This window comes from Sylvia atricapilla, chromosome 11 (genome assembly GCF_009819655.1).
Source record: "Sylvia atricapilla isolate bSylAtr1 chromosome 11, bSylAtr1.pri, whole genome shotgun sequence".
In the NCBI taxonomy this organism is placed as follows: Eukaryota; Metazoa; Chordata; class Aves; order Passeriformes; family Sylviidae; genus Sylvia; species Sylvia atricapilla.
In genome coordinates, this window is record NC_089150.1 from 15,768,187 (window position 1) to 15,786,065 (window position 17,879).

The following is a 17,879-nucleotide window of genomic DNA, read 5'->3' on the forward strand; positions in this document are numbered from 1 at the left end:
ACACACTTGCAAACCCACAGAAACCCCTTTTCTACCCTACTTGATTTATTTTATTAAAAAAAAAATCAGGAAAATAAGAGTTTGGGTGAAACTGAAAAACTTATAATGAACTGGCAATAAGAGGGTTTTCACTTCAGGAACAACAGGGACATTTAACAGAAGATGGCAGCAAACGATCCAATGCAACTTGTCCTTTTAGATGGAATTTCTTACAGAGGGCCTAACCTTACTGCACAACCAAAACTAATAACTTTCCATCTGCTTTCTAATTATCTTTATACCAGAAGCCTCTCCCACATGATTAATGGAAATTCAGATTTGCAGTATGCTTTAAAATAGTCCTTACAATAGCTTGATTAAAAACCTAACACATGAAGGGCAAGACAGCACATTAATAAAGATGCAGGAAAGAAAGTTTATACTAATGAAATTACTAATAAAATGATCTGATACTAGCAAAAACAACTAACAAAAGAGGGTGTATGTAATTTTGTACATCACATATACACACAAAGGAGAATACTCAATAAACAGGTTCGGGTGTTTCAGATCTCCTAATTCAAAGTGACAATACTGGAGCAGGCACAGAACACCTCCACAGCAGAACACAAGTTCATTTGTTGATTTTAAGAGCCTAATTACTGCAGTCAGAAATGCCTCATCACTAAAATAAACCCAGGTTCATTTTGAAAGTCAGTAAGAAATAGAGAAATTTCAGGGGAGTGAATACACTCCTCACATCTCCCCATCCACACAGACTGCTTACTGTTGAAAGAACATTACAATGGGAAAGGACAACAGATTACACACAAAGAGTCAAGGAAGAAATAAAACTTAATAACTGACATGATTGCAAACAACTACCTATAACTGTAATAGACACAACTTTTTTTTTTCCCTAAATGGAAACTCAAATTTTACATGGGCTGAAAGCTGCTCAAACGTTTTTAAATGGCTTCCAGCCAAACCAAGAATCAGAAAATGGGGCTCTGGGCAAGAGGCCTCACCTCTTTCCTCGCCCCTTCACCTTCCCTGGGCATTAGTGCTTACCTAATCCCTGAGAGGTACAAATCTGGGAACTAATCTGGAGGAACTATTTACTTTTTTTACATCTAGTGAATTTCTGATTCACTAGCTCTCTTGTTTGTTCAGCTCTCTTGGTCAGTTCCCTGAAGAGTCAGATATGCACCAGTCCAAGGAAAAGAGTGGAAACCCTGGCGTGGACTGTGGCATATGGGATAAAAGCAGATAAACACTGTTGTGGCAGTGCTGATTTAAACAGTTTAAGTGACCATAAACTGTACCCTAAAAGATACACATTAAATCTCTATAAATCTAACATGCCCTAATGGTATAGGCAGTTAGTTATTTCTCCTAAGTTGCTTGTCATCATCTCTAAACCTCTGACATTAAAGCAAATAGCAATTAATGTTATTTGATTGCAAACTTCTCAAGCTTTTAAAGTGCTCCAATTTCACAAGGCCTTTATTTATTCTTAGTTCTGTCAGCTACTTAGGATTATTAAAACCAAAGAAATCCACAAAATCAAAATCCTACCAGAATCCTACAGAACTGCTGTAAAAGCTCCTAATTTGTTAGGCAAACATTCTTAACTTTCTTAAACTTTCTCCCCCCCCAAACCATTGGGGTTGTTGTTTTTCTCCCTGATGAAGAGCCACAGCTCACTTATAAGGCAGTATCTCCTCCCACTCCTGTCTCAAGGAACTGCAAATGTGATTTCTAGCATGTACACAAAACTTTCATTGTCAGCAATCTGAGAATAACAGACTGAACAAAATTAAATGATGTTGAGTACGTGTGATACTCAACTGCAGCTGCAAATCCACAACTTCTGCACATCAGTGGACTTCTGTGTAATGGAAGATAAACTCTGCAACTGATAAACTCTTTCACCTGGAAGTGATTTCAGTCTGTCCCTCACACATTTTTCACCAGTGATACAGGCCCTACATGCACAAGCACCAGTGATCATTACTTGAGGATCAGCACAGGTCTCCTTGCCATTCCTCTCTCTGAAGGGATGGGGCTGTTTAAAGAGGGCTGGCAGAACTCTTGGTCTGTGTCTTCAGACAGTGGCACATGGTTCAGTGAAAGCTTTAGTAGGAAATGACCTTCCAGCAATCATTTTTTAGAAATGTTTCAGAGTAAATTTATCATGCTGGTATTTTTCCATGAGATCTGTCAATATCAAAATTTGTTGAATCACTCCTTAAAAAAATAAATATTCAAGCACTCAGTAAATGCTCAGAGTTGTTGAGCTTTCTGAGACAGAAGGTGCATGCTTAGATACAGAACTTAAATGAATCCTCATGACAAGTGAAATATAAAAGAATTGTAAAATGATTTTAAGATGAGTTAACCACTTGCTGAAATACTCTGGGATTCTACCCTGAGAATCCCTTCAGTGCCAGAACAGAAACATTTACCATATTCCCCAAAGCGAAGGGACTCCCACTGCTGCCATTCCACGATGCTGCTGACAGCACGGATCCCAATGTAGATCAGCAGCATTCCTAAGGTGGCATCCAGCAAGAAGTTGATAAGGTACCTGGAGAGGAAAAGAAGAAAATAAAACAAGGAGTCAGGGTCCATTTTCTACAGGGTCGGAGAATTTTTACATCAGATTGATAGAAGATCTGTAAGTATGTTGAGAAGCCAGAGTATTAAGAACAATCATTTACCCACTTCTGTAATTACACAGAGAGCCTAAAATTTAAATAGTTTAAGCAGTCTCAGTACTTTTTTTCTGTCCTTAAAGATCCCAAAACTTTCTAAAAATAGTTATGTTCTAATAATTGTTCCCCAAATCTGAGTTTCAATTAACGTTGCATCAGTGAAACATTAAAATCACGAGTGAGTGTGTGCAGAGCAATGTCGGCAATCCTGAGCCTGCACGAGTCCCGCCGAGGCCACAAGAGGCTGCTGTAAGCCTGCCGCAGGAAGGCAGCAGCAGGAGCAGGGAAAACGGAGGTGCCAGCGCCTATTGCAGAGCCAGGGAGGCTCCTGGCACACCCGGGATGCCCGGGATTCCCCAGAACACCGAGATTCCCAAGTGCGCCGGGCTCACCCCCAGGATGTGCCCTTAACCCACCGGACCTGCTGTGCTGCTGCCAGGCAAGTCTGGACCCACTTTCAAACTCAGGAAATGTTTTTCCTAAGATAGATTTTGGTTAATGCTATGTGGTATTTTTTCTGCTATCAAGAACCTGCACCCTTGCCTAAGAAATTATGCAGCTCCACACTGTAATTTCTGTTATCCTGAGAACAGTGAACATCCTCACTCTAACTTGTTTTGTGTCATGTTACAGTTAAATTAAAAATGGGAATCAAAAATAAAAATATATAGATGCAGGAGAGAATGCACATGTCAACAAACCCTTTATTCTGAAAACACAGCACAAAATTATTTTAAAATTAATTTATTTTTAAATTAATTAACTTAATTTTAAAATACTGTAATACATTATTGTGCTTTCGCTTTAAACACCAACAATTTTTGACATGCTTTTGTTACCTCACTTGAATATGTACTTTGAGTTATGAAAATGGAATGAAAGTAATTTGCACCTGCCAGTTTTTACACTTATCAGGAAATTCTTAAATCTATAAACAAGGAAAATCCTACAATGATGCCTGGTATTGTTGAAACTGTCATAACTCAAGCATCACAGTCAACGTGCTAAAAGAAATGCATTTTGCCTAAAAAAATGCTTTGTGGTGGGAAGAGAAAAGCAGTGTTCTTGCACATTTAGACCATGTGGGAGCACAGAAGGAACCACAGAGAAATAAAGGATATAAAAGTGGCTTGGGCAGCAGTACAAGCATGTTCCTTGAGCTGTGTGTCTCCTTTGTTTACCCAAGAACAACAAATGTGCAGATGCCATAGAAAGGAACTGCGTGGGTTCTAAAAGACAAATTAGTGGGCTTTTAAAAGTAATTTCACAGCTTTCATTACCAGCAATGTGTAAGCTACTTTGAGCATGAGCCTTATCAAGAACCAACTCAAACAATTACCATTTGCTTCAAGAGCTCCTATAAAGAGCCTGTCGGGGTCTTAGTCATAAAATCTTCAGGTTTAATCCACTACAGAGAAATGCTTATCTATTTAGTCACACTGCTCCAAGCATGACATTGCAGAATTAATTTCTGTACTAACTGCCTGGCTACCGAGCAAGATTTCCCATTTTTAACAAAATGAAAATAATACTGCAGCAGCCAGTGTAGGTTTTAGAAGCAAATACGAACACAAATGTTTTTTTTTTGCTAAATAACCCTGAAAGCAACCTCACTTTATATTCCAGCCTTGCTTTACTACAGTGAACACAACTGGATGTTCATTTCCTTTGGTCCCAGCACCTTCAGTAAACAAACCTGAACTGCAATGTGCATCCTAAGTGTTCATTCATTCACAGCAGAGGGACAAGTAGCAAGGCTTTGCCCTTTAGTTTAAAATAGCTACACACAGTCCAGGCTCCTGACAGCCATGAACTTAAAGAGAAGAATCTTGATCCTTGATTAATTAAGTTTAAACCACAGGTTTTTTAAAGTGACTGATTTTTACCATGAAAACTGTCCTCTCAGCTTTATCTTGCCTTACCATCCCCATACACCAAACTCAGAACTTCCACAAAGACCAGTTATTCCAAAATGAGGCACTCACAGTGAACAAGGGTCTTCTTCTGTAAGGTCTGATAAATAGACATTTGCGAAGTGGATGAACAACATCCCTATGGCTTGCTTGGAAGTATCTAAAAACCTACACAGAGTAAAAACAGTTTTTAAGACACACAAAACTGTTTACAACACAGCCAGACATTGCAAATTTATGTTAATTAAAACTCCATCTCTTATTATTTTTTTTTCCTCCAAATGAGAACACCAGAATGATAGAAGTATCATGTTATTTAGCTTTTATTTAACAATGTTCCATTTTAAATTCTGTCCCTATTTTTCCTAACAGTAATCCAAATCATATTAACTTGAAACCCACCACTGTAAAGGTAAAGTCTACGGATATCCTCTTGGTATCATATGCATTATCCAAGAGCTAATCCTGACTAACTCGAGCTAAGTCTTTAATAACCTCCTGGAAACAATGGGTATCCCAGTCCTGATAGGTATTTTGGACCTTTTATGTTTATGCATTTTTAGCAAGCTTATGGCACAGACAAAAATAAAATCCTCATCATGTGCTTGTGGGTGAACAACTTAATAGTGACTAATGAGTCCTTTATCTAGAGTATTTAATTTTAAAACCAGCATATTTTTCACCTGAAAGCATGAAGTGGTTTCACTGACTTTTATCTACAGAGCAGAGCTCAGAACACACTGCAAAAGAATTCCAACCTTGACAGTATTATCTCCAAAGCAGATGATAAAGTCAGAGAGAAAACAGTTTGTTACTCAAGGGGAAAATATAAACCCCCACTTAGACAGTGATTCAGTAATTACTCCAGCCCTTACCATTCTTTTTTCATCATCCTTTGCACAAAACCAAACCACAGTGGATGCTGCACTAAAAACCAAACCAAAACTTTCAGTGGCTGTTGCACTAAATTTAAAACATAAGAATCATAACAAGAGTACTCTGCAGGCAAGAGTGTGTTCTTTGTATTACTCAGAAAAAGAATCAATTTGCCTGTTTAGTTTCCATGTCTTAAAATATCTAAACACCTCAACAGGTCCAAATAACATTTTATGCCTGAAATTCATCTACCCTCCCTGATATCTGCCTTGAACTTCAATCTCTTCATTCACTGCATGACACAGAGAGCAGAGTGTTGGAGATGAGGCAGGAAGCCAGTGAGTTACTTATTTAATCAGTACACCATGCTATAAATAACAATACTAGAGTCCCAGAACAAGATTCTTTGCTTAAAAATTAGGAGTTATCAGAATTTCAGGCTGAGGTAGACTCTAGTACACAAAGATTTTGTACTTATTTTTTCTATAAAATAATGATCAGTATTAGTTTTGAGAAGCAGCATTGTATGAGAGGAATTTAAACCACTGAAGTCTTGAACAAGTGGAATGACAGCCTAACACTTACACCAGTCTCAAAAGTGGTACAGCTTATGTTGGCATTGCTTCAATAAATTTTAAAATGTAATAAACACAAATACACTTTCAATACCGTGTATTTTTTATGGCTGACCTACTTGTATCTTTTATCATCCTGTTTTCTATTTTATACATAGTAGGATACCAACAAAACATGCAATTTTATTTGAGCCCAGCTGAGAGCTTCTTCTAAGCTCACACAAGTTTGTAGATGTTCAGATGCATCTTAGGGCTACTCTAATTTTCCATCTTTAGGAAGAAGCACAAATTGAAGCTTTAGGCCTAAATACACATCTCTACAGATTCCTGGAAGTGTTCATTAAGGAATGACTACCCAAAAAACACACAGAACGTAACCTGACTGATGTATTTTGGTAACTTTTTTGGTTCCTCACTGACAGTTACCAGTTTCTTGTCATCACTTTTCTTTATTTCAATCATCAATACATGAATATCATCCCTTCAATTTTTACAACATGCAAGAAGAAAAGAAGTTAAGAATAAAGCATGCAGACACTTACCATATCCTCCAGGGACGTCTTTCATGCTTTGGTTCTCTGAAGCGTTTTACTGGGGAGGAAAAAAAAAATTTAAGACAATCAGCAATTTCCAAAGCACCAAAAATATAGAAAAGAAAGCAAATCATCTTGCAGACATGTGATTTCATCCAATGAAATGGAGCTTTCACTACTGCACTACACTCTATCAAACTCCAAGGATCCATTTATAAAGAAACTCCCTTCTGCCACCTTGAAGTTCTTAGAGCTCCATTCTCTGACTGCCAATATCCCTCACAGAAAACAATATTCCACATCTGACCACCACTCCATTGGCCTGAGCTTTTACAACTGCCCACCCAGGAAATTCAATTTCCAACAGGAAAGCAGGTATTAGAAAGAGCTGTTTCTTTTCCTCCCTGGAGACCCAAACCCAAACTGGAAAGCAGTCCGTATCAGAATGAAATAAGTGAATCAGTAGCAGGAGAAATGCATTCTCTGACAACGTGTCTCTATTTTGTCAGCAAACTCAATTATAGAAGGAAAGAAGGGCAGAGTTTTTTTCAGTCTGATAATCCCTTCACAAAAAGGTTGACAATTGTTAGTGTACTGAAAATGAAAAAAATCAGTATTAGAATTATTGACACCTACACACAAAAGCAAAAAAGAAGGTAAGTTTGTCTGTTGCAGTCTCAATGCAGTTTATCATACAAACTGTTTGGGCATCTGATAGAAAGGTCTCTCATACCCTGCCCAGCTACTTCCATGTACTTCCAACCCATCCCAGGTCCACCTGGAAGGCTCTAGATGACTCCTGAGGAACAAATGTGGGAAAACACAGGGGCAAGGGGATAAAAGCAGTTGCTGAGATGCAAACACTGGCTGGTCTGTACAATTCTTCTGTCTGGTCTGCAGTTTGTCCTGTCTTCTTAGGAAATTCCATTTCTAACCCCTTCTGGGGAAGAAAACTTTTTTCCTGTTGGGAACACACACTCAGCCCTGCCACAGGTCAGACCTGGGACAGGGGCTGTGGCAGCCTCACCTCTGCCAGATCTGGGCTCATATCCTAACACAGATTTATTCTTTGTTACAGCTGCAAGATACTAAATCCTTACACATCCCAAAGACAGACTAATAAGGTAATGCAAAACCTTTCCACTAAGAATGGGGTTTACATATGGGTTTTGCTTCCTTCTGCCCAAATTTCAGTACCACTCACCACTTCCTTCAATGTAAGTTCTTGAAGAACAATTATTTAGGCTCTTATTTCAGAAATGATCTATTAAAAAAAAAAAAAAAAAAAAAGGCCTTGATTCTCCTTCATCCCTTCAAATTGCAGACATTCTGATTCAAGAGGCACAAATCATAGCAGGTAGAGTCAGGCAAAATACCAACAGGTATTTTAACCTGCTTCTCCAGGTATTTGTGATCAGTTTTGTTTATCATAGGATGCTCTGTGTACATCATGCTTGCCCAGCTTACAGGCCTTTAAACTACAGTCTGGTTTCTGAACAAATCATAACTTTTTCACAAGTAAGACAATTTTTCCCCAAAGTCAACTGTCCTCATAAAACAATTAAATAAATCACCTCCAAGGCAGAGGGGCAGCACTTTCTGTGTGCCAAGCTGCCAACCCACCATCCCACTGCCACTGCTTCTGACAGCAGAGAGAAACTGCTTCACCCCCATGAGAAACTAAGAAGTGACAAGATGAAGAGACTGTACATTTACACCAAAGATAAAGTTGTAATAGCAATATTTGCCAGCAGTTTTCCCTGTGAACAGCATGACATAAATATAAAAAAAACTTCTGTTAAAAATGAGCAACACTCAGCCAAGTTAACCAGTTTGTTATTTATGACAAGTCCTCCCCAGTCACACTATGGATTACTTTAATTAGTGGCACTTTTGTGTAATAACAGGAAGTCACAAAGCATCACAAAACAAATGCAAGACACAGAACTTTCAACTTACTGTGGAGTTAGTGCAAGGTGCTTTTCTGCAGACAAAATGGCATTAAACTGCTACAGTGTGCATGCTTTGGGCAGGGGTGAATTCCAAGCTCAGGCGTTTGTCTCTTATTGCTATGAAGTTGTATAATACCTCTGGATTCATTAATTTCTTTTAAAAATTCACAAAAACTCATTTTGGAAGAGGATATTCAAAAGCAATTCCACTAATAGCATTTCAAATGTCATCTGTACTGAGAAACAGCCTTGATAAGGTCGGTGTTTCTCCGGCCAGTTCTAGAAACACAACATTTCATTTGAGTTAACATTAAACAGGATAGCAAAGCTTCTGCAGCTGACTTTTGGGAATGCACTGACTGGCTGATCACCCCACAAAAATGTATACCCCGAAATTAAATGAGTAAAATCTCTAGGAGGTGCAACCTGATGAATATGTCCCTGTACACTTGAAAGCCCAGTAGGTCCATACGAAAGTGCTGTTTGCCCAGCCCAGCTCTCTGCAGCAGTGTCTGTGAGCATCAGTGTTTCTGACAGATGCAGATATTGCCAGGTACTTCCCAACATTCCCCCAGTGCAGAATTTGAGCCTTCCCAGTAACTAAACTTAGCAAAAACCCAACAGGCTGTAGACAACCACACTGGAAAGCTGAGGGTCCTCAGCCTGCTTGCTAGTAATACATTAATTTTGGAACCAAAAGCCAAGCATGCTTTTTACAGAATCTTTACTGGCACTTTCTAAGCACCTATCAAGTTGGGGAGGGGAAATGAATTTTTCCCCTTGCCCTCCCCCAAAAGAAGCCAGGATTGCTGTTGCCAGCCCCAGTCCCAGTTTCTCTTGGCAGTCTCAGCACAAGCTCGGGCTCGTGTGTGTGTCAGCTGACAGATGGATCTCAATCTGCTCCTGGCTGCGAGGACGTGGTGCTGCTCCATATGCTCCAGCTCGGAGCGTCGCACTCGCACCAGCAACCAGCCACCAGAGGTAATATTAATTAACTAATACCGTGCAGAATTTCATGCTGAATTATAAATGAAGAAAGAAATGTCGCTTGTTTATACATTCAGTGCCAGAATTTTTCAGGAAAGGAAATAAAAGCACTTCTGCCAACAAACATGTGAGCTGCTAGATGGACAGGGAATAGATAAGCATATAAGACACAGTATTGCTAATGCAAAATTCAAGTTCATTGAATTGTCTTCCCACTTCATAGAAATTCCAGGAATCATTAATGCCAGAGTACTGTGGAAGGATTTCTAACACTTACTTTAACATGGGAGTTTTGCAATCAGAATTTCAGAAGACTCACAGGGAAGAATAAGGGCCAGCACATAGACAAGAAATGAAATAAAACCTCTCCAAGTTGTCAATATGCAAAGGAACACTTGAAATCCAGCCCTTCTCTCTCTCCTTCCTCTCCTCAAGAAGTCCCACAGGAACTATTTTGCTGATGTGAAGTAACTTCGATATGGATTCAAGAACTCCAAGTTTCTGGATGGTTGCTCTTGTAGCAGTGCAAACCTGGCTCATCTCACACCTTTGAAATGTTCTACGCATCATGCACTACTGCATTTCTTAGATGCAGGTTCTGGCAGTTCTCAGTAAGAGTCTTTCTGACCCCAGTAAAGATCAAAGATTTCTCTAGCTCATTAATTTGAAATGAAAAAAAAAATATAAAATCAACATGTTCAATGTCATCTGCAGCTGCACTATGACAATACTGCTCATCCGAGGAGAGAGCTGGGAATTTCACCTGTGTTTCCAGTGCTGCTCAAAACTCTGCCAAAGATGGGTCACAGACAAAGCATGTGAATGAATGTTTCTTTCATTTCATAAACCTCCTGTATATTTCTGCCATCAGACCTCAGCAAAGCAACAGCTGAGCTGGCCAAAGGAAAAGGAAGGAAAGGCTGGTGAGGATCACATTTGCACACCACATTCACATTTCCTCACGTGCATGGGCAGTTTCAGCTGGGGCAGAACTGGACTCTTCTCACAAGTCCACAGGCCACAGAAACAGCCACAAGTTGGAACCAGGGAAATTCCAGGGTGAAAGAAGTAAAACATTTCCAGTGAGAGCAATTAAATTCTGCAACAAGTTGCCCAAAAAACATGCAGTGATTGCAGTCTGACAGACCTTGAAAATGACCCTGGACAATGGGACAATCCAAGCAAGGGGACATGGGCTGGCCCTGCTCTGAGCAGGACGTGGGAGCAGGTGGCATTTGGAGTCCCTTCCAAGAAAAATTGGTGTGTAAGTCTAGAACTCATTTTTCTGTGATCTGACACTTAAAAAGTTCCAAGATTTGAACCAATTATCAAAGGACTAAAGTATGGCTAGCTGAAAATCACACACACACACACACATACACATATGTGGAGGGACAGAATCTCACACTGAGAAATCTGCTGGAGTATGAGCTTCCCAAATAACGTGTTTGCAACCAGACAGATCCTCCAACACAGCCCTCACAGTGCAAGACTGCTGGGATCTGCAGGCTACTTTGGTATTGATTCACGTGATCTCCAGCACTCCTGACAAGTATTACAGGTTTCCTGTCCAAGGCTGTTTGCTCACTGTGTGTGGAGTAACAGCTGAAGTTACACCGAGCAGTAGCACCGAGCTCGGAATCAGATGCAGATTTTCAGACGGCCACTCTCAGAGAATGGCACTATTTTCAGAACATTTGGTTGTCAGACCATATGCCTCACAAATTTGAACCTACAATTTCTAACCCTGTAAAAAACTTGTAAAGTCAATGACATATGCCAGCCAGATTTTTATTTTTTAAAGTCCTATTTGGGAAGACTTTGAAAAACACCGTTCTGCTTGTTAGTATCAACACTTTGCTCACAACAGTGGGAACTGTGTCTGTTCTGAACAAGCCTATGCACACTAATAAGTCCTGAAAATTCACATGACTAGGGAATGACAACCACCAGTGAATTTCATGTTATCTGTGATCTTTATCACTAATTTGAACTTACCTCCCCTTGCTGTTAAAGCAAAGCCTTTAAGAGGCTTTTCTTGCCTTTTTACTTTGTCCCCTTCCTGTTATTTTTTTGGTAGCAGCACAGTGAGAGTAAGTAATTACATGAGATTAACATAAAAGATTTCCCCAAAACAGAATTTTTCTTTTTAGAATTAACTGTGCAAGACAAAACATGCCCAATGAGAACAGGCTACAATGATGCCTTACAAAAGATATTTAGGTGTGTAAACCATGTATCACTCAATTGCAGAAGATTTTGTGACACTTATGAGCTCAGCATCTCCCCAAACTCAGAGCTTAAAAAAAGGAATTCTGTGTGCATCTGTTTTAAAAGCAATAATAAATGTAATTGCAAAAACCCACCAAAAGAACCAGTGTTTTTGGTGCGCTGCTCATTTCTCCAGCCCCAAAATGCACTATGCAATTCAATTTTTGCCCTACAGCAAATTCTCCCTTCTATTCCTGTGTCCCATTACCTACATGCCCAAATGCAGGACGCCCTGAAAGCTGCTGCTTGGTTCCCTGCATACGGGCCCCAGAATTCTACATCATACTTTTGCTTAAGGACCCAGACTTCTCCACACTTGAGACACCCACTATACTAAAGCAGCAATTATACTGGACTAGAACTGATTTCCAGTGATACTGCTGCATTGGAGAAACACACCAGGAACTATGGTTTCTTCACGATGAAAAAAGTTATGGAATAACTCACTCAAGGGAAAAATTTGTTCTAGTCAGTATTAGACTGACACACTATGAAGTGCATGAGCCCCCAGCTTTGCTGGCTGGCAAAAAGGATTTTTAAAACTTCTGTAAGAGACGAAACAGTATTAGCCAGGCAAGCATCCAACCCCTTTCTTAATTCCACTGTGCCCTTGGTTTAAGGGATCTGTAGTGTAATTAAGAACTGGTCCATTAAAGAAGGTCACCCAGGGAGAAACTTTACAGAAAGCTGGCCACAATAAAGTTTAATGACCCAGCCAGTTGGTTATTCAGGGACATGTCACACTAAAGATGCAGTGCCTGGACAGCCACGAGGTACCTGCAAACCACAGATCTTATTCCACTCTGTTCCACTGGCAGCAGTGATGATAACGTTATGGTTAAGGCAGCAAAACCTTTGTGGGCCTGACTGGCACTTTTGTCAGCAGAGAACACAGGGCTCTGTTTTGCTGCAAAGTTAAACACACCAGTGCCAAGCATCCATCAAACCCAGCTACCTCATGACCTGAGTTCCTTTGTCACAACACAGATGACAGGAGATGACTGAAAACAAGGCGTCAGCACTGGATTTCACATTATTTATCAAATGGAAAGAAGTGCTTGCTGGATAAACACTGGTGAAATACAGTGACTGAAAGTCATCTGTGTAAAAGCATTTACTTCCTTCCTACCTGCTTCCACAGCCAGCTAAAACCTACCTGTAAATTTTGTCCCTTCAAAGGTTTAGTGAGAGCAAAAACTTTATAGTAATTTGCAAGGAACGGCTATCACAAAGTAAAGCTCCCCTTCACAGTGCAGGGGAGGAGAGGACAAATCATTATCAGAAGAACCTGAAATACTGCTGTCTGAGCTTTGGAATAAATCACATGATTCTGCTGCCTCAGGAAAGGCAGCCAAATGCATTACATGAGGCTGGTGAGTTTTTTATTCCTAACATGTACATACTTTAGGCTCAAAAAAACCCTTCCTAAATCCTCAGCTTGTATGGATTGGCTGAGGGAAACACAAATAAATCACATTACCTGCATACAACTCAGCCTAAGACAATTTCAGCAAGACTGATCTTGTGCATCCTGGTAGCACATGACAGTGTGGCTCTGACAGATGCATTAACTTGGCTGTCAATAAAGGAAACAAATACAACTTAGCAGAGCCAGCAGCCCAGACACACCACATCAATAGCCATTGTCATGGAGCTTTTTTTCTTTTTTTTTTTTTTTTAAGGTAAAGCTTACTTTTAAAACAGCTAAACTAACTTAGCAGAGGGAGCATTGCACACAGCTTCTCACTTTTGATTACTAACCTATTTGCTGTCTCCCCAGAGAGAGGAGCATTTTAGAAGTCATAAAATACATCTACAACACACCCTGTAAACAGAAGCATCCAGCCCTCAGCTCCCAAAAGCCTTGGCAATACCAAAAATAAAGGGCTGCAAGTAACTGCTTTAAGAACTCTAAAGTAAACAGCACAAGTAGCTTAGGAAATATTTATCCAAATAAAAAAGTTAAAAGCCACAATTCAGTCTTAAGAGACAGACACTTGTTATCTTTGCATTTAGCATACACAGCACTGTTGGGTCAAGGTGTGCTCTGTTTGAAAGTCATAATAAATCTGTTTCCCAGCACTTTCAGAGACAGATGCATTTGCTATTCCGTTTTTTCAACAGGTATGAGATAGTTAAAGCAAAGCAAATCTAAGCTTCCAGTGAAAATGCCTGTGAGATTGACTTTAGAAAGTTGATAGAGATCCCTCCTGCAAACACTTTTATACTCTGAACCAGGTATCATTAAACTACCAAATGAAAAAGCGCGTTTGCAAGAAAAACAGCTGTGCCATTCCTGTCATGCTATGCAAGCACCCAGTGAAGACTGAAAAATACAGTCTGCTGTGTTCAAGTGGATTTTTTTTCTCTGTTAGAAATCAGAACCATTTGGGAAACATGAATTATTTAGTACAAAACAAATAGAATCAATCCATATTAATGTGCACTAAGCAGCAATTTACGATTCACAACACCATTTTCACATACAGCATTCACCAGATCACTCAATAATACATGAAGCTTTCTGAATGTTATTAGTCTGACAACAGATATCAATGAACTTTAAGTCATTCAAGCTGCTAGTTTTAAATCAGCTCTTGGGAACGGGCAGAACTGCCAAAGCACAACTCCAAACTCAATCACCATTCATTAAAATATTAAGCAAAGCACAAAGTGTAGCAATTTTAAAAGCAGAAAGGAAATCTGAAATGTAAGTTCAGATAAAAAAAGGATGCAAAAGGAAAACTGTAAAAACTTTATAAAAATGATAAAATAGCAAATATGTTAAATCAAGGAGGCCAAAGGTAGATGTAAACTGTATGTTCAGAGGCAATTTAAATTCTAAAGAGCTTTGCTTACCAGATTCAGTCTTTCTAGGCTGGAACTATCACAGCATTGAATTGCAAGACAGACATTTCATACAACACCAACTGCTCCAAAAAGAACAAAAGACACACAACCTACCTTCCTAAATTCTCTTTACACATGATCAAATACCACGAGAGGAGAGTCAGAGGTCAGTTATGCAGACTTCTTTGATATAATGTATCTAACAACCAGGTATACACTTCATAAATTAAATGTATGAAATGAGGATGAAATCATGTGACAATTTCCACCTGCAAAAGGCTTCTTACTCCTTACCACCACCAAAACCCAATGGCAGCACTGAAAACATAGTGCCATAAGCAACTCTAGGTTTAAAATTAGATGGAGGAGGGTGGGATTTCCGTCCCTCCCATAATTTTAAAGCTCCTCAGACTATTTCATCTTCTCACATTACAATTACCCTCCAATATAAGTCCTGTGTATATAAAATCACATAGGCTGTTAGTCACACCACCTGCCTCAAGGCAAGGAAGGTGTGCTGGAAGATACTGAATAGCAGCTCTTCTCCAGTACCAGGAAGGAAGTAAAGGCAATTTTCTAAAAAAGAATTAAAATTTTAGAGCATAGTATCTTCAAAAATTATTAGAGACAGACGATATACCCTCTGGTAGTTGTGAATAGCTGCTTCTAGTTTAAAGGTAATTTTTGTTCCATGGAAAAATTCTGTATCTTTGAGAAACAGAAAAAAAAGAAATAATCAGAGTGAAGGAAAAAAAAAAAAGGCCAGCCAAGGTTGTTTCTGTAAGTAAAGAACTTACTCAAGGGGACTGGCTAGTCTGTCCAAGATTGCTGTATGAACCTTATCTGTAGTTACTTCCATTGGTTCATCCCTTCCACTGTGTCAGTAGAGCAATGGAGAAACCTCTCAAACAGAAGCAGCACCCAAATAAACTCCTTGTCACAAATCTTCACATCCTGAGCACTCTGCAGCTCCCAGACCAGCTGCTCCTGAGCTTGTCACTGTCCCACCACCAGATAAAACAAGGAACTGTGGCACAGTTTTCCTCTTCTCTCAGGCAAGCCAACATATATCAATCACCATGAGAGGAAGAATGCTTGGTCTCAGAACCTGGGGTAGCCAAAAATGTGACAGAACACAAAAAGACAGAAGACCAAAACTATATCAAAACATATCGAATTACAAACCAATGTTTGATTATTATTAAAAAAAAAAAAAAAAAAAAAAAAAAAAAAAAAAGTACAACATCTAGAGGGAAAAAAAAAATCGCAATACCCAGAAAAAACCAAGTTTAATAACTTCCTTGACATGACTTTCCCTGGCTGTAGGTCTGCAGGTCTGTAAACTAACTCACACCTGGAACTACGAATGTGAACCTTGAACACTGAGCTATGAGGAATCTGAACTGTAAATCCACTTCAGCTCATTTTCATTCTCAACCTTCCTTACATATGACAGCACATGTATGAGGTTATGACAACAAATATATGTAAAATGTGTGATTCAGGGTAAGTGGCAGAAAAACAGGTCTTCAGTATCATGACCATGACTAATGTGAATAGGTTCAGCTATTCCTGACTAAACCCTAAAACCTCATGCCCACATCACACCACCTGCAAAGGCAGACCCATGCAAGCTCTGAGCTTGTACTCAGTCTGCCAGAGGCTTAGCAAACTGAGTTTCACAGGGAATAAATTTTGCTGAGATCAAGAAATCTTTGAGAATGCAAAGCATTTCCTACAGGCAGGCATGAGAAAGCAGACCTCATTTCTTACTTCATCAACAAAATCCACACAGGTAAGACCTTGTTAAATACCACTTTAAGAATGCAAACTTCATTAACCATGAAATTAATATCACCACAGAATGCAGAACTGCACCCTGTCTGTACAAATCAGCTCCTTACAGATTTAATTATAAAACACCAGTCAAAAAGACATTCATGATGCACTTTGGAGTTAAACACCAGTCTAGCTAACAGTCCAGAAGTTCATCCTAATTAAACGCAGCTTTAGAGTTCCTGGATAATTTATCATTTTAATAGTTTACAAATGTCAACATAATTTATCCTTTTTCCTAAACATTTCATAATGTGAATGACATGTGTAATTATACTTAGAACAATCTTATTACAGGGCCTACAACTATATCCAGCAATCAGCTGAGTAATAAGAAAATGCAACACTTCCTGAGCCAGCAAGACAAAGTAGGGCATCAGACCTAATGAAAAGAGACTTAGAGATTGCAGATTATTTGTCTAAATTGGTGCCTTATTTTCCTTAACTTTTACTGGCATGGCATTTCAAGGATAGTCAGTAACACTAAAATATTAATGACCTGACATGATCAGGACAGGAGGACCAATAAAGTGCTATTACAATCTATGGCAACTAAGAATCTTGAAAGCAGTTTTAATAAAAAGCATGTTATTTCCTTCACTTAAAAAGGATCTGCTAAGCAGTTCCCAGCCCTATTATTACATGCTTTTGTACAGCATGAAATTCATCAGCAAGATTTGCCTTTTTCTGGAGAGTTAACAATGGACAGAATTTATTCCACATAGATGTTTCATGTGTTAAAGAGTAATACAATATTAGCACGGTAAAAGAAAGTAATTTACTTTGCCAATTTAGCCAGGGTTGGGTTTCTTTTTTCTGCTACAGCTCGTTGTGTATCTCTCCTATTTGTCTCAAACACGGCTCAGGATGTCACAGAGGCACTGGGAGGGCTGATGATTTATTTAAAACAAACAAGCAGCAGCAATGCTCCGTGGCTGCAAGCGATACCTCACCATCTGGGGATAAGGAAACACTGGATCATTGTAAGGCACAATTTACTTAGTCGTGACCAAAGTGACCTCACAGGGCTTTTCCAAGTCCTGCAGCTACAAGCAGACACTTAACCTACACAACAGCTACTGCGGCGCACTGCGATACCGATGGTCACTAATTGCCACGGAAGGGGCCCGAAGGAGGAAGAGGATAACATACTCCTCCTGCCATCACCCCATGCCGTGTCCCCCCGGCCCGCAGGCACACGGGAGGCAGCCGCCCCAGCCCGTGGCCCGGCCCCCGCGTCCCGCGCTCGGATCTCAGCCCCGGGCCGGCCCCGGGCAGGGGAGGCCGGGACCCGGCCAGGGCGGCCCCGGGAGCTGTCCAGGGTCCTGCCCCGACCCCGCCACCCGCGGGGCCCGCGGCTCCCCGGGGAGCTCTCGGCGCCTCCCGCTTT

The 17,879-nt window shown here is 39.9% G+C and overlaps 1 protein-coding gene across 1 annotated transcript in view; it reads right to left on the reverse strand.

The window, feature by feature from the left end:
• LOC136366045 (musculoskeletal embryonic nuclear protein 1) overlaps positions 1 to 17,879 on the reverse strand; it is a 40,514-nt gene that overhangs the window by 16,929 nt on the left and 5,706 nt on the right. Inside the window, exons 2-4 of the mRNA XM_066326852.1 lie at positions 6,603 to 6,651; positions 4,682 to 4,777; positions 2,448 to 2,569 (exon numbers count right to left, since the gene is read on the reverse strand). Of these exons, the coding sequence (XP_066182949.1) occupies positions 2,448 to 2,569; positions 4,682 to 4,777; positions 6,603 to 6,651 (267 nt within the window). The remainder of the gene's footprint in view (positions 1 to 2,447; positions 2,570 to 4,681; positions 4,778 to 6,602; positions 6,652 to 17,879) is intronic.